Source organism: Oryctolagus cuniculus, chromosome 2 (assembly GCF_051225735.1).
Source record: "Oryctolagus cuniculus isolate XC-2025 breed Fujian yellow rabbit chromosome 2, ASM5122573v1, whole genome shotgun sequence".
NCBI lineage: Eukaryota > Metazoa > Chordata > Mammalia > Lagomorpha > Leporidae > Oryctolagus > Oryctolagus cuniculus.
This window is the reverse complement of record NC_142868.1, coordinates 139,224,815-139,249,387: the sequence shown is the minus strand read 5'-3', so window position 1 is coordinate 139,249,387 and position 24,573 is coordinate 139,224,815. Positions and strand designations below refer to the sequence as shown.

Here is a 24,573-nt window from a genome sequence, read left to right as displayed (position 1 = left end):
AACCCTAAAATTCACATTAAACTTTTGTGGGGCTAAGGGTCCTCAGCTGTATTTATTCCAAGGCTCTTGGGTTGTCATAAATGATGAATTTAGTCGGCGCCGTGGCTTACTAGGCTAATCCTCCTCCTGCGGCACCGGCACCCCAGGTTCTAGTCCCGGATGGGGCGCCGGATTCTGTCTTGGTTGTTCCTCTTCCAGTCCAGCTCTCTGCTGTGGCCTGGAAGGCAGTGGAGGATGGCCCAGGTGCTTGGGCTTTGCACCCGCATGGGAGACCAGGAGGAAGCACCTGGCTCTTGGCTTCGGATCAGCACAGTGCGCTGGCCATAGCAGCCATTTTGAGGGTGAACCAATGCAAGGAAGACCTTTCTCTCTTTCTCTGTCTGTCTCTTTCTCTCTCTCTCTGTCTAACTCTGCCTGTCCGAAAAAAAAAAAATGATTAATTCAAAGCAGAGGCTACATAGATAAAGTGCAAGAATGGGAACAGGATTTATTTAAAGAGATAGTAAACAGGCAGCCTCATGATGAGGATTACACACACCCAGTTCAGTTTCCTCCTTTATCTGAAAGAGGGTGGTGCCCTAATTAAATATACAAATGGGGTGGCATTTGGATGGGGTTCAGTGTGTATGATGATCTCTGGCAAGATTTCATGGTATCTCTAAAAGGAGCTCAGTAAACACATGTTCATCATGACATTCATAATGAAGGAGACGTGAGTGCCTATGGGAAAGTGGGTGTGCTGAATTGGCATGGAAGAGAGTAGAGGTTTGTTGTTGTTGTTGTTTGTTTGTTTAAACATACAAGACTGTGGCATAGAGACTGCTGGATGCCTCTTGGCTCATTTCACATAAAAACCACAAAAGACCTCAAATAGTCAAAGAAATCTTAAGCAAAATGAACAAAACTGGATGCATTCTGTTACCTGCCTTCAAAATACCTACAACATTAGAGTAATCAGCATTTTATTGGCATAAAAACAAATAGATCAGCAGAAAAGAGTAGAGAGCCAAGAAATAAGCCTATTCATTTAATAGCAATTGATTCTTGAGAAAGCTACGAAGAACAGTGGGGAAAGAACAGTCCCTTTAATAAATGGTGTTGGAAAAATTGGTTATCTATGTGGCAGAAAAATGAAATTAGGCTTACCTAGCTATGTGTATGAAAATCAACTCAAAGTGGGTTGCAGACCTAATGTAAGACCCCAAACAGTGTAACTACTCAAAAGATCACATAAGGGTCTCCCATGTGGGCGCAGGGGCCCAGACACTTGGGCCATCTTCCACTGCTTTCCCATGTCATAAGCAGAGAGCTGAATTGGAAGAGGAGCACCCGGGACACAACCGGGTGCCCAGATGGGATGCCAGTGCTACAGGCAGAGGCTTTGTCTATTATGCCACAGCACTGGTCCCCCTAAAAACTCAGAGAAGCAGAGAGTAGAATGGTGGTTACCGGGTACTGGAGGCTGGTTGAGTTGCAGAGATGTTGTCCAGAGGATAAAAATTTTCAGTGAGATAGAATAAATTCTAGCGACCCATTGTACACCATGGTGACTGTAGTTCATGGCTCTGCATTGGTGTACTTGAAAATTACCTCTGGAGTAGATTTTACATGGTCTTGCCACGCACACAAAAAGTTAAATATGTGGAGTACTACATATGTTAACTAGTTCAATTTAGCTATTCCTCAGTGGATACATATTTCAAAACGTGTAACATAAATACTCATATATACAATTTTTATTTGTCAGTTAAAAATAAGTAAAAGGAGTAAATATTGCATAATTTTATAAACTCATGCAGAAGCTCATTTAAGAATTATTTGAAGAGAAAAAGTTGATTATATTCTAGAAGATAGTATGTCCATAAAAATAGAGTTGAATACCACCTTGTGAAAAGCATTGTTGTAGGTACTCTGAAAGATACTAAAAATGCAAAAAAAAAAAAAAACCTCACATTCTCCAACAACTCATTTAGCAAATGATGGAGATGATACATGGACACACACATGTGCAATTATGTGTGTATATTGAAAATATAGATGACAATATTAGAAATTATGTGGTAAGTACCTAGTGATAGATATAGATAACTCACTCTCGAGCTATTTCTCAGTCATTATAAAACTTATTTCCCTAAAGGAGATCTGACTTGAACTTAACAGTGCAGTAGTAGGATTTTCTTGGAAAACAACATATGATCAACTGCCTGTCAATGAGAAAGAAGCAAAACCCACTCCCCTAGAATACAAATGAAAGATTGAACTGCATGTAAATGTTGAACTGAGATTAGCAAAGATTTGGAGAGGATAATTTAAGAATTTAGCATTCAGAATATTCAATGCAACATTTAAATTTTTATGGAAACCAAATATATCTAAAATTTTGAGTAGCATTTTGATGCCTCCAGCCATGCTTTTATTGTTTAAGATTCCTTTGGCTATTTGGGGTCTTTTAGTGTTTCCATATGAATTTTAACATCACTTTTCTAGATCTGAGAATGATGTTGTTGATATTTTGATTGGGATCCCATTGAATCTATAAATTGCTTTTGATAGTATGGACATTTTGATATTTATTCTTTCTACCCATGAACATGGAAGATGTTTCTACTTTCTTATGCCTTCTATTTCTTTCATTTATATTTTATAATTTTCATCATAGAGACCTTTGATGTCCTTGGTTAAATTTATTCCATGGTATTTAATTTTTTGTAGCTATTGTGAATGGGATTGATCTTAAAAGTCCTTTCTCAGCTATGGCATTGTCTGTGTATATGAAGGCTATTGATTTGTATGTGTTGATTTTATATCTTGTAACTTTACCAAGCTCTTTTATTTGGTCCAGTAGTCTCTTAGTGGGGTCTTTTGGATCCCCTATATATATTGAATCATGTCATCTGCAGATAGGGAGAATTTGACTTCCTCCTTTCCAATTTATATCCTTTTGATTTCTTTTTCTTACCTATTGGCCTTGCTAAAACTTCCAGAACTATATTTACTAGCAGTGGTGGGAGTGGTCAGCCTTGACTAGTTTCAGATCTTAGTATGGATGCCAACAATTTTTCCTCACTTGATAAGATGTTGCCTGTGGGTTTGTCATAGATTGCCTTGATTATGTTGAGGAATGTTCCTTCTATACCCAATTTGCTTAAAGTTTTCATCATGACAGGATGTTGTATTTTATCAAATGCTTTCTCTACATCTGTTGAGATAATAATATGGTTTTTGTTCTTCAGTTTGTTAAAGTGATGTATTACATTTATTGATTTGCAAATGTTTAACCACCCCTGCATACCAGAGATAAATCCCATGTGGTCTGGATAGATGATCTTTCTGTTTTGTTGGATTCAATTGGCTAGTATTTTGTTGAGAATTTTTGTATCTATGTTCATCAGGGGTATTATTCTATAGTTCTCTTGTTGTTTCTTTTTCTGGTTTAGGAACTAAAACAATGTTGGCTTCATAGAGGGAGTTTGGGAAGATGCCCTCTCTTTCAGTTATTTTGAATAGCTTGAGAAGAATTGGAATCATTTCTTCTTCAAATCTCTGCTAGAATTCAACTTTGTTGATAGGGTCTTTATTACTGATTCAGTCTCCATCTTGGTTATTGGTCTGTTTAAGTTTTCTTTTTCTTCATGACTCAATTTTGATAGATTGTATGTGTTCAGAAATTTATCCATTCTTCTATGTTTCCCAGTTTGTTGGCTTATAGCTCTTTGTAGTAATTCCTGATGATTCTTTTTATTTCTGTAGTATCTGTAGTTACATTTCCATTTTCATCCCTGATTTTATTGATTTGGGTCTTCTCCCTCTTTTTTAGTTAGTGGGGCCAATGGTATGTCAATTTTGTTTATTTTTTCAGATAAAAGCTCTTAATTTTATTGATCTTTTGTGAATTTTTGTTTCAATTTTGTTTATTCTCTATTTTTAATTATTTCATTCCAGTTACTAATTTGGGGTTTGGTTTGTTGTTGTTTTTCCTAGATCTTTGAGATGCATTGACAATTCACTTATTTGGTGCCTTTCCAATTTCTTGATGAAGTATCAGTTGCTATAAATTCGCTCTTAAAGCTGCTTTTGCAGTATCTCAAAAGTTTTGATATGAGGTACTGTCATCTTCATTCATTAAAAGAAATTTTTTATTTCTCTTTTGATTTCTTCAGTGATCCGGTGTTCATTTAGGAGAGTGTTGTTCAGTCTCCATGTATTTACATGTGTTCTAGAGATTCTTGAGTTGTTGATTTTCAGCTTCAGTCCATTATGATCAGGAAGATGCATGGTATGATTTCAATTTTTTGAATTTGCAGAGACTTGCTTTATGGCCTTATGGTCTATCCTAGAAAAAGTTCTGTGTACTGATGAGAAGAATGTGTATTCTGCAACGTTGGAGTACAAAATTCTACGGATATCAGTTAGGTCCATTTGGTCCAAAGTTTCGGTTTGTTCTGTTGTTTGATGATTTTCTGTCTGGTTGATCTATCCATTGATGAAAGTGGGGTATTGAAATCCCCCATTGCTATTATATTGGAATCTATGTCTCCTTTTAGGTCCATTATCATTTGTTTTATATAGCCAGGCACCCTCTAATTGGGTACATGTGTATTTATTATAGTTATGTCTTCTTGTTGGGTTGATCACTTAATCATTTTACAGTGCCCTTCTCTTTCTCTTTTATCAGTTTTTTGTGTTAAGGTCTATTTTGTCTGATACTAGAATGGCTGTACCTGCCCTTTTTTGGTTTCTGTTAGCATGGAATATCTTTTTTCATCCTTTCACTTTCAGTCTACGTGTGTCTTTGTTGTTGAGAAGTGTTTCTTGCAGGCAGCAAATAGATGGGTCTTGTTTTTTAATCCATTCATTCAGTGTACATCTTTTAGCTGGAGAGTTGAAGCCATTTACATTCAAGGTAACTAGTGAAAAGTAACTACTCAGCCCTGCCATTTTTCCATTAATATTCCTACTGTTTATTTTGGATTTCTTTTCTACTTTTACTGGTTGATTTTCTGCCTTCATATTCATTCAGGATGATGGCTTGCTTTCTGTGTTTCTTTGTGTAGCATATCCTTTAGCATCTTTTGTAAGGCTGAATGAGTGGTGACAAATTCTTTGAATTTCTGTTTGTTGTGGAAGGTCTTATTTCACTTTCATTCAGAAATGAGAGCTTTACAGGGTACAGTATTCTGTGTTGACAGGTTTTTTTTTTTTTCTCTCTCTCTCTTCAGACTTAGACCATATCTTGCCATTGTCTTCTAGCCTTTAGGGTTTCTGATGCAAAATCAGCTGTGAGTCTAATTGAAAATCCTCTGAAAGTAATCTGATGTTTCTCTCATGCACATTTTAGAATCTTTTCTTTATGCCTTACTGTGGAAAGTGTGACTATAATGTGTCGTGGTGTAGATCTTTACTGGTCATGTCTGTTAGGAGTTCTGTGTGCTTCCTGTACTTGGATGTTCTTTTCTTTCTCTAAATTAGGAATGCTTCCTATAATTATTTCACTAAATAGGCCTTCTACTCCAATCTCTCTTTTTACATCTTCAGAAACTCCTAAGACCCATATGTTGGGTATTTGATAGATCTCATAAATCTCCAACACTCTTTTTAAGTTTTCTAATTTCTTCTTCTTATTATTTTTTTTTTGGTCTGACTGAATAATTTCCAGAGGTTTGTCTTCTAGCTCAGATATTCTTTCTTCTGCCTCACCAAGTCTCTTGTTAAGGCTCTATACTGCATTTTTTAATTTGATCTCTTGAATTCTTCCTTTCTAATATTTAATTTTGATTTCTCTTTAAAATCTCAATTTCATGGGAAGAACTTTCATATCATGCATGATTTGCTTTAGTTCATGGACTTGCTTCTGATTGCTTTTGAGTAATCCTATGATTATTTTTAAAATTCTGTTTCTAGCATTTCTTTAATCTATGTCTTCACATTCTATTATTGAAATGTTGTGGTTTTTTTTAGAGGGATCATGCTGTCTTCCTTATTCTTGTTTCTTGAATCTGCATTTATTTTTAGGCATTTGTAGAATTAATTGTTGATTTCTTTTTTCCTCTGATGGCTTCCATCTTTGAGTTATACCTCTGTGGCTTAATGGAATGTCTGCACTTTCAGTGAATATCAAGAGGTGTGTGGTGGGTGTGGTCAAGAAGCTCTGGTCAGTGTTCCAGTGTGGGGCCAGTATCCAGGGTAGCATCTCTTATTAAAAGAAGAGGGGGAATGGTCACCTATGGTGGTGTGATTACCCCTTCACTTCCTCTGCTCCAAGGAGTTAGCCCCAGTGGGAGCAATACTCATCAGCACTGTCATCTGAACCCCATGAATGATCTGCACAGTCTTCATTCTGAGCATGGGTCTTGCAATGACCCATCCCAGGCAACCAGGGAGCTCCGGGCTTTTGGAGCTGCATTCAGTGATTTCCCAGAGACCCAGCTAGACCCTGAACCCTCTCTTACAGCCACCCAATCTCCACAGTCTCAGCATACAAGGTTTGCACAGTCACTGGGTATAAAAGTTCTACTTTGCCCTGCCATCCTGTCCAGTCCACAGAGAGGCAGATGTTCCCCAAGCCAGCTGTCCATAAATGCTCCACCTAGGCGGCTTGAGCCCCAGCACCTGTGGTATGTTGGGAGGCTGGAGATACCTCAGAGTCCTACATAGGTTCCCAGACTCCCATCAGTACCCCCAGCCAGTCTCAAAGTCAGTGAGGACTGTGGATTTTTCACTCTGCTGGAATCTTTGAATCACACATGTATATAAGAGCCACTGGCTGAATGTTGCCCTCTCCCCACCACTGCCACCAGTACTGCTGAGAAGATGGAGTTCTGTCTCAGCCAGTTGCTGTGCATGCACAAGGCCTTCTGCAGCTGCCACCAAGCCCAAAATGGCACCTGCCCTGTCTCAGCCAGGTGCTGGGCACTGTTGTGGTGAGGATGGATTGAGAGAAACATGCCCCTCTTACTTCCACTGGGTCCACAGGTAACTGCTAGGCCCTAGATCTCCAGGCCAGACTCAAGCCACGCTCTCCCTCTGGTTATATCATCATGGTTGCTGCCATCAGGTCTCACCTCCGTTTTCAAGCTGCCGCCTGCTCTGGCTCTCTGCTGCTGGAGTCGTGTGTTTTGTCCATATTTGTGCTGTGCATCCACAACTTCCACACAGGTCCAAGGCATTCCTCTTCCTTGCCTAGAATTTCCACTACAATTTTCTCTCTAAGTCTCTCCTGAGAGTGCACTACCTACACTTCTCTTTCTTTCTTTCCTTTTTTTTTTTTCTATTTATCCCTAACCTAGTGTAGTACATTGTTCCCTATTCCACCATCTTGGAATTTTCAATAATCTTGTTCTGTTTAAGGTAGAGCAGGAAAAGACAGGACTGTGTGGTGCCTGAAGCAGACATTTATTTAAAAAGAAAAATATCTTTAAATTTCAAACGACTGTAAAAAAGACATCTGTATGGAATGCTAACACTTGAAGAACCTAGATGAAGCTATGTGGAATCTCAGTGTACTATTTTTGCCCACTATTTAGTGGGCTTGAATATTTTTCAAAATAAAATGTTACCAAAACAAAATCTCAAACAACTAATAATCTTTTCGTAGATTAATGATGAAGAATATCTTTGGTTTTCATGTCTCTGTCTTTCTGGTTTCCCTCTCATTGCATTCATTTCTCTTTAGTAAAGACTGAATGAAACACATGGATGGCCTGTGCCAGCATGTGCAGTAAGGAAAGACTGTCCCGCAAGTCATCACCACAGCCTTGTTCATTTGTAGCTGCCTTCATCACAGCTAGGCTGTCCAGGTCATTTTTCTTTCCTTGATGTTCCTTTTGCATCAAAAGGTCAAATTTGGGTTAATTACCCCAAATATGTCATCTTGTATATAATTGGTTTTTTTTCCACTTCTTACTTAAAACTGTTGAGTTAGGATTCTAATTAATCATGCATTTGCATTCTTGTGCTGTTTAATGCTCATATTGTAAGAAACGTTACTAAAGAAGCAGCATTATTAGCAGTAGGGGACTTACTGATACTGGACATAAGGCCAGTAATAAGTGTCCTGTGACTGTGTTTTGAACAACAATGAGTGAATCAATGGCTCCCATGGATTACTTACCACCCACCAAGCCCGTAGTCAAGTGACCTACTGTGCATTATGTCAGGATCCTCAGGACAGCTTCTTGAGAGTATAGGTTCTGTTAATTTCCCCTGTACAGATGGGCAAACTGAAGCTTAGGCAGCTTGTGAGGAGGTGGCTGAACCAGGATTCTAACTGGGGACTCCCTCATTCCAGTCACTACTCTCATCTGATTCAAATCATCACCCTCATGCTAGCATTTCTACCCATAGAATTTTGGATTTTTTGAGGATCAGTCTGTAAGGAAGAGGGTGTTTTGTTGTTTTTCGATTCATTTTAAATTAACCTTGAATGGGGAGAGAGGATCCTCCTTTTTGTAAAAAAATTAAAATTGCATACAATATGATAGTACTGGCTGTTTTTATTTAAATGTAAATCAATTTAAATAAAATTTGAAATTCAATTCTTCAGCTTTATTGCCTACATGTGACTCGGTAGCCACATACAGTGGGTGGCCACTCTGTTGGACACCAAGAGAGATTTCCCTCAGCACAAGAAGTTCTATTGAATGGTGTTACAATATTCTAGGGTTTTCAGTTGAAACTCATACAATAAATACTAGTTAAAACCCATGTTGGAAAATAGATTCCATAATTACCACAGCGTTGGCATCCATATGGTGGTATCGCAGGCAGCTATACCACAAAGCCGGATCCTGAGTGTTATTTCTTGAAAGTTTGTATCTTTCTAAAGTGTAAGTTCTTGAAGTGAGAACTTTGTCTTGTTCACCGTCCTTTGTGTCGGGAGATGTGCCTGAAATAAAGTAGCTACTCAGTGAGTCACTATAATTCAAAAGCAAATGCTTTACAGTGAGAGGCCAGTTGGGGCTGAATTTTGTTTGAAGGTTTCTCAGTATTCTAATTTAAATAATCTTAACTATTTTTTAGTATTGGAAAAGTAGATCTTACTTTTACTTTCTTTTCTTTTTCCAGGAAGAATCCCCAGCACAAGATAGAGTACAGACATGACACACTCCCAGGTAAGTAAGTGTATTTCAGAAAGCTTAAAATGAAAAGTTCAAGTAATCTAGATACAGTTTGCAGATATAATGAAAATATTTAACTGTTTTTCTGTAAATTTGTTTTTCTTAGACTTAAGATAAAACAGTTGTGAATCTTTTATGTATCAAGTATCTTCCCAATCATTGAGCAACAACAAATAATTGTTCTTCTACTGTTAGGATTATTTACTTATTTACTTGCTTACTTATCTGAAAGGCAGAGAGAAAGCTCTCATCTGCTGGTTCCTCCCAAAATGCCCAGAACAGCTGGGCTCGCTTTTGCTTTCAAATAAATATATTAACATTTTTTAAACTTTTAAAAAATTACATTAAATTCTTACTATTTAATTTCTGATTTGTACCATTCCTGAAATGCATCAGTCTGTAATGTGTTTCTGTAGCTATAACAGTTTATATAGTTTATTCTGGTTTTTAGTAGGTTTGACTGCTGTCATCTGTTAAGTTTCTTATCTATCTAATTAGTTTAAGAGTTCACTAGCTTTCCACATTCTTTTTTTCGGAGTGCTATAGCTTTGTCACAAGTTACTGAATACAAGAGTAATCCATGCCAGGAAAATTTTATTTTATACATTCTTAGCTACCTTACTTGTTGACAGCATTTAAAAGAAATTTTCATCAATGTTTTAATTTCTGATTATTGAAGTCATTCTTTCTGGCCTATTATTGTATGGTGTGCATTATTCTAGGCAATTGGTAGCAATCTTAGCTGAGAATTTAGAATGTTTTCCTGGTAATTACCTTAGTGTTTGACTGGTTTTGCAATAGTATCCACATGAGTGCTTATAAATACTTTTTTCTTACAGACATTGAAACAAAAGATCTGGAAATAAAGATTTTAAGGAAGGGTCGTGGGACTTTATTCACATTGCATAAACTGTTCCTTAGTTTGGGGCAACCTGGGAGTATAGAAAATCAGAAATCCTGCACAATGATATTTTTCAAAGTGCATCATAAATATAAAAACTGCTTTCCCAGAATATGAATAGCTACTAGTAGTTTGATGTGTTTAAAAAAATTAGTCTTTAGTAGTAAAATGAAGCATTATTTTAAAAAATTATTATATAGTAAATTCTCATCCTTAGGGACATTTCTTCATGAAAATAACATTCTAATTCTAAGATTTACTGGAAAAGGAAAGAAAACCTGAAGAATTATTGGTGTTAAGCTGTTAATCTGTTATGAAGCATTGATTATCTTAGATCCTAATATCTGAAAATTATTTGGAAAAATCACCAATTTGAAAATATTTTTCTCCATGTAAGATCAGCATTTTTTCTAGCAGGGATCTGATATTGCATGCTCCTTACAGCACTGCCAACTTGAAATGAGAATTGACTGTAAAAATTTTTTTTTTAACTTTTATTTAATGAATATACGTTTCCAAAGTACGAATAATGGATTACTATGGCTTCCCCCCCATACCGTCCCTCCCACCCACAACCCTCCCCTTTCCCACTCCCTCTCCCCTTCCATTCACATCAAGATTCATTTTCGATTATCTTAATATACAGAAGATCAGCTTAGTATACATTAAGTAAGGATTTCAACAGTTTGCTCTCACACAGAAACATAAAGTGAAAAATAATAGATGATTTTTTTTAATGATGATGAAATCAGATCAGACCTATTGTCATGTTTAATCCCAGTGAGAGTCAAGTTGGGAGTTGATAGTTTCTTTTCTTTTCTTTTCTTTTTTTTTTTTTTTTTTTTACAGAGGATCAGTTTAGTATGCATTAAGTAAAGATTTCAACAGTTTGCACCCCCATAGAAACACAAAGTGAAATATATTATTTGAGTACTCGTTATAGCATTAAATCTCAATGCACAGCACATTAAGGACAGAGATTCTACATGAGGAGTAAGTGCACAGTGACTCCTGTTGTTGACTTTACCAATTGACACTCCTGTCTATGGCATCAGTAATCTCCCTATGCTCCAGTCATGAGTTTCCAAGGCTATGGAAGCCCCTTGAGTTCTCCGACTCTTATCTTGTTTAGACAAGGACATAGTCAAAGTGGAGGTTCTCTCCTCCCTTCAGAGAAAGGTACCTCCTTCTTTGAAGACCTGTTCTTTCCACTGAGATCTCACTCACAGAGATCTTTTGCCAGAGTGTCTTGGCTTTCCATGCCTGAAATACTCTCATGGGCTTTTCAGCCAGATCTGAATGCCTTTAGGGCTGATTCTGAGGCCAGAGTGCTATTTAGGGCATCTGCCATTCTATGAGTCTGCTGAGTATCTCACTTCCCATGTTGGATCACTCTCCCCTTTATTTATTCTATCGGTTAGTGTTAGCAGGTACTAGACTTGCTTATGTGCTCCCTTTGACTCTTAGTCCTTTCATTATGATCAATTGCGAACTGAAATTGATCACTTGGACTAGTGAGATGGCATTGGTACATGCCACCTTGATGCCCATCAACGGTAGACTGGATAAAGAAATTATGGGATATGTACTCTTTAGAATACTATACTGCAGTAAGAAACAACGAAATCCAGTCATTTGCAACAAAATGGAGGAATCTGGAACACATCATGCTGAGTGAAATAAGCCAGTCCCAAAGGGACAAATACCATATGTTCTCCCTGATCGGTGACAACTGACTGAACACCAAAAAGGAAACTTGTTGAAGTGAAAGGGACACTATGGGAAACGGTGACTTGATCAGCATAGCCCTGACTGTTAATGAACAACTTAATACATTATCCCTCTTAGTAGTTTTTTTGTCTGTTCTACTTAATATGACTGATTTAATTCTGTAATTAATACACAGTTATTCTTAAGTGTTGAAATTTAACTGAAATGCGATCCCTGTTAAACATAAGAGTAGGAATAAGAGAGGGAAGAGATATATAATTTGGGACATGCTCAAGCTGACTGTAAAATTTTAAATTGTGATAGAAATGTTGAATACAAAGTTCACAATTGTCCGTCTGTTATTACAAATTCCTCTGCAGAAATAGACAAGGCAGAAATTGCCAAATAGTTAGAAACATGTTGTTTTATATATGGTAAAGGATTTATTATCTTTTATAAAAGTTATTTTTCATCATTATGGTAGTTAAGTGTTATTCATCAATTTTTAACGATAAGTGACAGCTTGTTTTTCTCTTTTTCTGCCTTCAAGTGGACAAGCTCTCTGTCCGTCTTCACATTCACACTAGTTCACTCACCTGTAGAAGGGGATTCATGTATTGACCTTAATCAAATTCTGGAGTTAGAAAGGATCTTTGAGATCACTTAATCACTTTGATGAAGAGATTTAAGTAAATAATTCTATTGGATTCATCATTATGGGCTTATTTATGGCAGATTTTTGGACTTATGCCCCCTTAGTTCAGCATTCTTTTTTTCAAACCATGCTATTTTTAAGGTATAGCCAATCAAGTAAAAGCAATAACTTGCAGAAATAAACCTCTGTGTAAGCTTTCAAGGTAAAGGTTAAAAAAAGTTTTCTTCCAAACTCACCTTGATTTGAAAGAAGTAACTCACTTCTAATTTTTCAGACACTCTCAATAATTACATTACAGATACATTGCTTGTAGTTCAGGAAAATGCAATAGGCTCTCAATTTTTTTAAATTTAAATTATCTTGTTTAATTCTGTGTGACTCTGAAGGAAATCACAGCTACAAGATACAAAAGTATAAAATGTTATATTTTGTTTTTGATTTTAAAAATTAAGTGGCTGCTGTTCTATCTCCTGTTATCATTTTTGTGCTTCAATAAGATTTCAATAATGTGGTATTCTCTGTATAACACCAAGGTCATGGTTTGGGATGCATCAATGATATGACTTCTTAGGACTGAGATGCCTGGCTCTCTTAACTAAAACACCTCCTCATATGAAAAGACTTCTTTGAATTTTTGTATGGAAAATAGCACTATGACCAGATGTATGGGAACTACACTAGTTTCATCACTTTAAATTCAGATACTCAGACACTGGCTGAACACTTGAGCTTGCCAAGGAGAAGAATGCATACAAAAGTGAGCTCTGCTGTTTTTGCATAAACTCATATTGATTTTTATGACAATAGCAGACATTTTATCCTGGGGTTAGGTGCTAGTCCTATTTACTTCAGAGCCCTGCTTCCTGAGATTGTTCCCATGAATCAGGAAATTGTGGGGAGCAAACCGGACTAGACTGAGTTACTGGAATTAAGACTTATTCTATGCATCTGCTCTCCCACAATATGGCGCTGGGAGAGAAGTAAACAGCTTCCGCACAGCTGCCTCCAGTTCAACCAATAAACTGTAGGACTTGCTACTGATTGGAGGAGAGCAGCGTACTCGGCGTGTGGGCAGCCGAGTTGGGATTGGCGGAGGAGGACTATAAAGGAGGAGAGAGACGGCATGCACCAGAAACATCTAAGGGGAACATCTAGCTGAAGGAACACCTGTGCAGCCCCCGAGAAAGCAAGCCGGCGGTGTGCCGCTCCCCTGCGGAAGTGGGGAATGTGGCCAGGGGGAACTGCCCTTCCACGGAGGTGGAAGGGATAGTAGCCAACCCGGGAAGAACCAGCAGCAAACCCGGGGAGGGCCGAGCAGACGAAAGAACAGCGCAGGGTCCTGTGTCGTTCCTCCACGAAGAGGGGGAGCGACAGAAATCATATAGTTTAGATCACTGAATTCACTGATTCAGTGTATTTTCCAAGTAAGTAAAATTCCATTATTCATGAAAGGCAGAAACATTCTTCTGAAACCACTCAGGGTCTACTAACAATTGAAAAATAGGAAAGGAAACTGTCATCTAGATGGCATTTGCTTTGTGTGCTATTTAAAGTTGTTAACTGAATTTACAAGAAGAATCCATTAATTGATTCCATAGAGATGATCACATTAGCACATTTTAAAAAGATTTATTTTATAGGCAGAGTCACACACACACACACACACACACACACACACAGGAGAGAGAGAGAAATAGAAATATCTTCCATCTGCTGGTTCACTCCCCAAATGGCTGCAATAGCTAGAGTTCGTCCAGGCTGAAGGTAGGAACCTAGAACCCCATCTGTGTCTCCCATGTGGGTGGCAGGATCCCAAGGACTCAGGTCATCCTTGGATCCCTACTAGGCACAGCTGCAAGGAATTGGATCTGAAGTAAAGCAGCTAGGGTTTGAACCAGTGCTCCTACGTGGGGTGCCAGGATTTCAACTGGCGGCTCAACCCCCAATGCTAGTCCTGCAGTAGCATTTAAAACCATCTTAGGTGTATGTATGATACCACTACCAAAGGACTAACTTTACCCTTATATTATGCCATGGCTCTTGAGGTGATTTTACCTAAAGCACAGTTAAAATACCTGTTCTTGTGAAATACAGTGGATGAAATTTGACCACTAGGTACATTGAGTTCTATCATGATGGTTTTGTTAGATTCTGGACTTCCTATTAAAATAATATGAATATGTAAGTATTAACATCAAAGGCAATGTTGATAGACTCAACTTTTTGAGAAAACAAATAGGATTCTTCTGATTAATGCACCATTGCCTCAGCAAATGAGTCTGTTCAGTAAGTTACTAAAGATTTCTAGGGTTCATTGAGTTTTAAAGTCCCTTCATATAGCAAGAGTTAAAGAAAAGTCTCTTATGTAATTTATTATGCAAGGTACTTTAAGAAATTTGTCAAAGAATAGAATTTAAAGTATGAATTAACTTTGGTGGAAATATTTTTCAAAGTATGCAAAAATGTACATTTTGCAGAAGCTACGCATGGATTTTAAAATCTTTTTTGCACCAAAATAAACTCATACTGTTAACTTCTTTTATTCATGAATTTTTGAAGTACCCTCATATTGACAGGCAGACTGTTGATCAAAAGTACCGGCTAAAATAAGAAGGATTTCTATAAAACTGAATTCAACAGCTGATTTGCAAGTGATTAATTTATTTACCCATTCATATATTCAACAAACATGTGTATATGTGTGTATGTGTATGTGTGTATGTGTACATATATACATATACATATACATAAAGAGCTTTGCACACATTAAGCACCATTGTTGTAGGAGGTAAGAATGCATTGGAAAAAAGCCCTGGCCTTGTAAAATTTTACATGGTTGACATTTATAAATACAAATAGTTACATGATGTCATGTGATGATAACTATGAAGAAGAAAAATATACCTGTATAAAAAGATAGAATAGCAAGCATATTTGTAGAGACATGGGGCAGGTGCCATTTCAGATAGGACAGTAGAAGAAGTGCAGCACTCTCAGATACTCTGACATTAGAGCGAAGGCCTAAAGGAGGGAGCAGCCAGGTGATTATCTGTGGAAGAGCATGGAAGGCAATGGAAATGGTGAGTTCCAAGCCTAGAGATGGTCATGCTTGGACTATTTTAGAAACAGCAAAAAGCAAATGGAATTGGATCAAAGAAAGCAAGCAGAGAGTGGCATGAGATAAGATCAGAAGCCTTCAGTAGGCCAGTTGTGAAATCAAGACCAGCAAGTAAGGGCCTAAGATTTTGTTTAAAATAAGAAGGAAATATATTGGAAGTGTCTCTGGAATAGCCAAGAATGCAAGCAGGGTAGCCACTTAGGAAGCCAGTGCATCCAGGATGAAGGTGACAGCATCTGAACCAGGGTATCCAAGTGGGTGTGGTGAGAAGTGGTGGAAACACTTTGAAGGCAGGCCCAATAGGACCTCTTGTCATATTGGATGTTGAGTTTTCAGTGAGGAATATTCAGGAATGACCCCCAAGATTTCTCACCAAAACAGCTAGAAAATTGGAAGGTTAGAGAAATCATATACCCAAGACACATAAGAAAATGATCAAATTTTGGTGAAGTGACTCAATTTGTGTTTTGGAAATGTTCTGTTCTGGATGCCTGATGGCTACCCAAATAAAGATAACATATTTAAGCAGACAGAATAAATGAGTCTGGAATTTAAGGTCAGGGCTTAAGATACACGTTTGAGAAAATATGATGCAGGACCGGAAGGAATCATCTCTCTAAGGTATAGGTTAGAGAAGAGGGTGCATTCTGAAACCTGGAGTGCTCTGAAGATTAGAGTTTAGGAAGATGGGAATGGTCCAGCAGAGGAGACTGAGAAGCAGCAACAAATGAGGTTTGAAGAGGACCTACAGTTGTTTGAGATTTGCATCAGTTTTTCCTGTAAATCTGCCAAGATATTTCCTAAATATGAAAGGAAGCAGTTATTGAGGCATCATTGTCATGTGCCATGTGGTCATGTGCATTCATGTCTTCCAAATTAAGTCACATACTCCCGCAAGGAAAATGGACACAAATAGATATTGGTGTTCTTACTGCCTTATTACATTCCCCAATAGCAAACTATCTTCCAAATACTTTTAAAATGCAGTTAATCATTTAAGAAAAAGTTAATTGAGATTAGCTAGACATAAAATGTGTTCTCAAGACATTTACCAGGAAGTGAGATACATCTATAGAAAAATGTAATACAAGATTTCACTAAAGGGATTGATGAGCTTCCTATTATCCTAATGAGAACTGTAGCCTTTTAACCTTGGCTACCAAGAAACTTGGGAAAAATTTTATGCTTTGCTTATAATTATGTTAAAAATTAAGGTTAACATATATATTTTCGGCCGGCGCCGTGGCTCACTAGGCTAATCCTCCGCCTAGCGGCGCCGGCACACTGGGTTCTAGTCCCTGTCGGGGCGCCGGATTCTGTCCCGGTTGCCCCTCTTCCAGGCCAGCCCTCTGCTGTGGCCAGGGAGTGCAGTGGAGGATGGCCCAGGTGCTTGGGCCCTGCACCCCATGGGATACCAGGAAAAGCACCTGGCTCCTACCATCGGATCAGCGCGGTGTGCCGGCCGCAGCGCGCCGGCCGTGGCGGCCACTGGAGGGTGAACCAACGGCAAAGGAAGACCTTTCTGTCTGTCTCTCTCACTGTCCACTCTGCCTGTCAAAAAAAAAAAAAAGATATATATATATTTTTTTTCTACTTTTTTTTTTTAACAGGCAGAGTGGACAATGAGAGAGAGAGACAGAGAGAAAAGTCTTTCTTTTCCGTTGGTTCACCCCCCAGTGGCCGCTGCGGCCGGCGCACTGTGGCTGGCGCACCACACTGATCCGATGGCAGGAGCCAGGTGCTCCTCCTGGTCTCCCATGTGGGTGCAGGGCCCAAGGACTTGGGCCATCCTCCACTGCACTCCCAGGCCATAGCAGAGAGCTGGCCTGGAAGAGGGGCAACCGGGACAGAATCCGGTGCCCCAACTGGGACTAGAGCCCAGTGTGCCGGTGCCGCAGGCGGAAGATTAGCCTATTGTGCCACTGCGCCAGCTATTTTCTACTTCTTATGTTCTTATTTTATCCCTCTATTTGCATTTTATTATTATATTATTATTATTATAAACTGTCTCAAATATCCTCGGGAGTGAGTGGTGATTGTAAGAAAAACAGGAAATGTATTGAGCTATACCAGTTAAAAGACAGATTTATTACTTCCTTTGCTATTATTCCCATTTTTTCCCTTATTAAATTTCTTGACTTGTATTTAAGTTATATCTTTATATATTACATGTGAGCATTTTAGGAAGTTGTTAACCAAAGCATATACCAAAGTACAGGTGTTTAACTTCAACCTATACACTTAACTGTTCATCAGGGATTGTCTTCTGCACTCAGAAGATTTCCAGATAAAATTTCCCCAGTTGTTTTTTAAATGCCCCCACATAGTCCTGGAGTCTTCCACTGGATTATTTTAGATCACTTTGTTGCACATATGGGTAGGATGAGGGAAGAAATGAATTTGAAGACAAAAAGAGCTCTAATATTATATTTGGAAGTATAGAAATTCTAATAGCTGCTGCCATAGCATTCATAATCTTTACTAAAACATGAACTGATGAATATCTGAGACGGATAAAATAAAACTGTCCAAAGTACCCAAACTCTTGGGGCCATCATTATGATGCAATGGGTAAAGCTGTCTCTGGTAATGACGGCATTTGGGTTCTGGTGTGAGTCCTGGCTTCCTTGCTTTTGATCCAACTCCCTGCTAATGTGCCAGCTCTGTTCTAATGCACCTGGGAAAGCAGCAGAAGGTAGCCCAAGTGCTTGGGCCCCTTTCACCCAAGTGGGGGACCTGGAGAAATTCTAAGCTCCTGGCTTTCGCCTGGCTCAGCCCTGGCCATTATGACCAATTGGAGAGTGAACTAGCAGGTGGAAGGTTTCTCTGTCTTATTCTCCTTGTCCCTCTATCTCTGTAACTCTGCCTTTCAAATAAATAATAAAATCTTTCACAAACATAAAGTAACTAAACTTCTGTCATCTCATCTGATCATGACCCTGGGTTGTTGATCAGATTTTGCTAGGTTTACGGTCCAGTATCCAGTGACTTAAAGCAAAAAATAAATGTGTTTCTCCTTCAAGGTGTAGGTGTAAGTTTGCTGTGGCCTGTCTCATGTGTGTTCTCCTCCTGGAATCCAGGCTAAAGGATCACTGTCACTCCCCCTCTTCGTGGAGGAACGACACTAGACCCTGTGCTGTTCTTTTGTCTGCTCGGCCCTCCCCGGGTTTGCTGCTGGTTCTTCCCGGGTTGGCTACCGTCCTTCCACCTCCGTGGAAGGGCGGTTCCCCCTGCCACTTTCCCCACTTCCGCGGGGGAGCGGCACACCGCCGGCCGGCTCTCTCGGGGGCTGCTCAGATGTTATTCAGATGTTCCCCTTAGATGTTCCTCATGCATGTTGTCTCTCTCCTCCTTTATAGTCCTCTTCCACCAATCCCAACTCTGCTACCCACACGCCAAGTACGCTGCTCTCCTCCAATCAGGAGCAGGATCAGCTCCTGCAGGTTACTGGTCGAACTGAAGGCAGCTGTGTAAAAGTTGTTTACTCCTCTCCCAGCGCCATATTGTGGGAGAGCAGATGCATAGAATAAGTCTTAATTCCAGTAACTTAGTCTAGTCCGAGTTGCTCCCCACAGATCACCCCTCCTGGGACCTGCTTTTCTTGTGGCAGAGTGGAAATGGCAAAACAGAACCATAGAAATACTGTTTTTTTTTTTTTACATTTTATTTAAGTTACACAAGTTTCATGTATTTCATGTAAACATATTTAGGATGATAGTGACATTCCCCCGCCAATCCTTCTTCCCACCCACACTGCAACCCTTCCTCTCCACCACCTGACATTCCCACTCTTATTTTTAACAAAGATCTATTTTCGGTTTACTTAATTATCATATAGTTAACCCTACACTAAGTGAAAGAGTTCAACAAATAATATGAGGAGAAAAAAAAACAAAAACTAAAAACACTGTTCTTCAACAGAAAAGGCAAAGGCTATAAATAATCATCGAATCTCACAATGTCTATTTCACTCCAATACATTACACTTCAGGTACTGTATTAGTGACCTCAGATCAGGAAAAGCATTTGATATCTGTCTTTTTGGGACTGGCTTATTTCACTAAGCACAATGGTTTCCAGTTGTGTCCACCTTGTTGCAAAAGACAGAATTTCATTTTTTTACAGCTGACTAGTACTCAATAGTGTATATATACCATAATTTCTCCAGTCAACAACTGATGTACATCTGGGTTGATTCCATATTTAGCTATTGTAGATTATGCTGAGATGAACACTTTTGTATGCTGATTTCTTTTGGTTTTGGTAAATTCCCATGAGTGGGATGGCTGGATTTCTGAGGTGTCTCCATACTGTCTTCCACAGTGGCTGCACCAGTTTACATTCCCAACAACATTGAGCGAGGGTACCTTTTTCCCCATATCCTTGATAGCATTTGCTATTTGTTGATTTCTGTATGAGAGCTGTTCTAACTGGATTGTGTTAAAACCTCACTATGGTTTTGATTTGCATTTCTCTGATGGCTAGTGATTCTGAGCATTTTCTTAAGTGTCTGTTGGCCATTTGAAATTCCTCTTTTGGAAAATGCCTATTCAAGTCCTTTGTCCATTTCTAAACTGGATTGTTTGTTTTGTTATTGTTGAATTTCTGGAGCTCTTTATAGATTCTGGATGTTAATCCTTTATCAGTTGTGTAGTTTGTGAATATTTTCCCCATTCTGTCAGTTGCCTCTTCACTTTGCTGAGTGTTTCTTTTGCAGTGCAGAAGCTTCTCAGCTTGATGTAATCCCACTTGTCAATTATGGCTTTGATTGCCTGTGCTTCTGGGGTCTTTTTCAAGAAGTCTTCACTTATGCCAATGTCTTACAGAGTTTCTCCACTGTTCTCTAGTAATTTGATTGTATCACGTCTTAGATTTAGGTCTTTGATCCACTGTGAGTGGATTTTTGTGTAAAGTGTAAGATAGGGATCTAGTTTCATACTTCTGCACGTGGAGACCCAGTTTCCCCAGCACCTTTGTTAAAAAGACTGTCCTTGCTCCAAGGCAAATCTATAAATGTGATATATCACATTAACAAACTAAAGAACAAAAGCCATACAGTTATTTCAATAGATGTATAGAAAACATCTGATAAAATACAACATCCTTTCATGATGAATGTCGCTCCCCCTCTCGCGGAGGAACGACACTAGACCCTGTGCGGTTCTTTTTGCCCGGCCCTTCCTGGGTTAGCTGCCGTTCCCTCACTCACAGAGGAACGACGCTGTCCCAGGTTAGCTGCCGCCCCCACCCTGGGTTTGCTGCCGGCACCCCCGCCTCTGCGAAGTGGGGGCACCCCCGCCGCTTTCCCCGCTTCCACGGAGGAGCAGCACACTGCCGGCCGGCTCTCTCAGGGGCTGCTCAGATGGTCCTCAGATGTTCTGGTGCATGGTGTCTCTCTCTTCCTTTATAGTCCTCTTCCACCAATCCCAACTCTGCTACCCACACGCCGAGCACGCTGCTCTCCTCCAATCAGGAGCAGGATCAGCTCCTGCAGCTTATCAGTCAAACCGGTGAGGCAGCTGTGTAGAAGTTGTTTGCTGTCGCTCAGCGCCATATTGTGGGAGATCAGATGCATATAATTAGTCTTAGCAGTTCCAGTAATTTAGTCTAGTCTCAGTTGCTCCCCACAATGAAAACCTTAAGCAAATTGGATATAGAAGGAACATTCTTCAACAAAATCAAGGAAAATTATGACAAACCCATGGCCAGCATACTATTGAATGGGGAAAAGCTGGAAGTATTCCTACTAAGATCTGGAACCAGACAAGGATGCCCACTCTTACCACTGCTATTTAATATATTTCTGGAAGTTTTATCCAGAGCCATTAGGCAAGAAAGAGAAATCAAAAGGATACCAATTGGAAAGAAGGAAAATCAAGCTATCCCTATTTTCATATGAAATGATTCTATATATAGGGGATCCAAAAGACTTCACTAAGAGAGTGTTGGAACTCATAAAAGAGTTTGGTAAAGTGTCAGGATATAAAATCAAAATGGAAAAATCATTAGCTTTTGTATATACAAACAATATCATGGCTGAGAAAGAACTTTTAAGATCAGTCCCAATCACAGTAGCTCCAAAAAGAATTAAATACCTTGAAATAAATTTAACCAAGGACATCAAAGATCTCTACAATGAAGATTACAGAACACTAAAGAAAGAAATAAAAGAAGACACTAAAAAATGGGGGAAAAATTTTCCATGTTCATGGATTGGAGGAATCAACATCATCAAAATGTTCATACAACCAAAAGCAATTTACAGATTGAATGCAGTCCGAATCAAAGCACCAATGACATTCTTCACAGATCAAGAAAAAAATTTGCTAAAATTCATATGGAAACACAAGAGACCCCGAATAGCCAAAGTAATCTTATACTACAAAAGCTAAGCTGGAGGCATCATAATACCTGATTTCAAGACATACTAAAGGGCAGTTATAATCCAAAAACCTGGAATTGGCACAAAAACAGACTTGTAGACCAATGAAACAGAATAGAAACTCCAGAAATCAATGCATGCATCTACAACGAACTTATCTTTGATAAAGGAGCTAAAATCAATCCCTGTAGCATAGAAAGGCTCAACGCTTCTCCTTGAAAGTGGCACACTAAGGGGGCCGGTGCTGTGGCACAGCGGAATAAAGCCCTGGCCTGAAGCACTGGCATCCCATGTGGGTGCCGGTTCTAGTCCCGGCTGCTTCTCTTCCAATCCAGCTTTCTGCTGTGGCCTGGGAAAGCAGTAGAAGATGGCTCAAGTCCTTGGGCCCCTTCCAGCCATTGTGGCCATCTGGGGAGTGAACCAGCAGATGGAAGATGTCTCTCTTTGTCTCTACTTCTCACTGTAACTCTTTCTTTCAAATAGATAAAATAAATCTTTTTTAAAAAAAGAAAGTGGCATACTATTTCCACTCATATTTCTTAGGCACAGTCAGAAGAGATGGAGGAGTGTAATTATATCACAGGGAGGGCAGTTAAAAACTCTTAAAAATAATTCTACCACACAGAAAATGTAAGGTGGCATAAATATGATTGTGATATTATTTTAAAATTAATAGTGAACAGAAGGAGGGAGAGAAGGAGAAAGAGGTCTCATCTGCTAGTTCACTTCCTAGATATGTGGGAGTCACTCAATCCAGGTTTCCCATGTGGGTGGCAGGGTCCCAGGTATTTGAGCCATCACCTGGTGCCTACCACAGTGCTTGCTTAGTATCAGGAAGCTGGAATGAGGAGAAGAGCTGAGACTGAAACACAGGTACTCTAACAAGGGATATAAACACTGTACCAAATTTCTTGCCCCAGTTCAAGGAACCAGTATTATGAATCTCATGGGCCATTTTAGTCTCAGAAGCCTCATAGTAAGAGAAGTTAGAATAATATATAATAAATGACCACTTTTGTGCCTTTAATAAATAGCAAGCGACTATTTTAGTACCCTTTTTAAGAAACTTATAATAGTAAGATGTATATGAATAAAATGAGTTCCTCTTGATGCAGAAAGATATTTTACAGTTACACATCTCTAATGGCCGATTGAGTGCTGACTGATACTTGGTGTTCCAATCTTCTTTTTCAGTGAGAAATGCTGCAGATGAAGATAATGAGCAACCTGAAGAATGTGACCTCAATGACAGCTTTCAAGAGGAAGAGGAAGAAGAATGTGATCCAACAGATGAAGATCCTGATTGGGAACCAGGAAGGGAAGATGAGGAGAAGGAAGATGTGGAAGAGCTTTTGAGAGAAGCTAAAAAATTTTTGAGGAGAAAGAAGTGACCCTTTTTTGCAATAATAAATGATTCACATGTCCTTTTTCTTTATGGAAGAAAATCAATAAGTAGGTACTTATTTTGGTAGTTACAACAGCTTTTACTATTGATTCACTGCAAAGGAGACACTGAAATGTCAGCCTTCAATGTAGTAGATTTTGTTACCTTTTCTGTCCTATTTAAAGTATCTGGAAATAGGAAAAGGACAGAAGGTAAAGAGTAGTAATTTGATATTTTTCATGTTATTTGTGTGTTGGTAATAAAAAGTGAAAAGCATAGGTTGCACAAAATTTTGGTCCTTTTTTCCAGAGCTTCTGTCCTCATGGAGCATGGTGTATGTACAGGTAAATTACCTGATGGTGGGAAAGCACGTTTCTTTCATTGTTATCAAAGTAATTTTTTAAACAGAACCAAGGTTTTAAAAATGACAGCCATCACATAATGGCTATTATTTTTCTAGCACTGTAGATATGAGCTTTGCAATTTCATTTATTACTTTTATCCTTTGAGAGTTTGGGAAAATAGCACCTAATGGATACTGAAAGTAGAATCAACTAGGTGATAGTAGAGAAACGTTCACCATGCAGAGAATGCTATGCTTTGTCCCATATTTGTAATTTACTGTATGTCAGTCTAAAGGTAGAAAAATTCAAAGACTTTGACAGTTTTTGTAAAATGAAGTCTCATCTGATTAACTCTCAAAGTACTACCTTAATATTACATTGTTTTTTTTTTTTTTAAAGATTTATTTATTTCTATTTCTTCAAAAACTTGCACAGGAAATTTGATAGGGATTGCATTAAATCTGTAGATTACTTTGAGTAATTGATATCTTCACTGTCAATTATATTGTCTATGGCTACCTGTTTGTGACTTTTTAAAAAAATGTATTTATTTGAGAGGCAGAGTTGGAGAGAGAGGGAGAGACAGAGAGAGACAGGTCTTCCATTTGCTGGTTCACTCCTCAAATGGCTGCAATCTCTGGAGCTGAGTCAATCAGAAACCAGGGAGCCAAGAGGTTCTTCCAGGTCTCCCCTGTAGGTGCAGGGGCCCAAGTATTTGGGTCATCTTCTGCAGCTTTCCCAGGCCATCAACAGGCCTGGATCGGAAGTGGAACAGCTGGGACTTGAACCAGCACCCATATGGGATGCTGGTGCAACAGGTAGATGCTTAAGCTACTATGCCATAGCCATAGCCCTGGCCCCACATTAGTTATTTTAACCTCAGATAAAAATAGCAAATTGTTGGCCACTCTTCAAGATTTTGGGTGCTTGTATCAAGAATAAGCCTCTCATTCTCAAGTTTTA

General features: G+C 38.9%; 1 protein-coding gene across 2 annotated transcripts in view; it reads left to right on the top strand.

The window, feature by feature from the left end:
• Positions 1-23,556, top strand: part of APLF (aprataxin and PNKP like factor) — a 133,938-nt gene extending 110,382 nt beyond the window's left edge. For both annotated transcript variants that reach the window (XM_002709665.6, XM_089326348.1), the window contains 2 exons: positions 9,064-9,110; positions 23,077-23,556. In XM_002709665.6, coding sequence (XP_002709711.3) covers positions 9,064-9,110; positions 23,077-23,273 — 244 coding nt within the window. In that variant the 3' untranslated portion in view covers positions 23,274-23,556. The remainder of the gene's footprint in view (positions 1-9,063; positions 9,111-23,076) is intronic.
• The last annotated feature ends 1,017 nt before the right edge of the window (positions 23,557-24,573 follow it).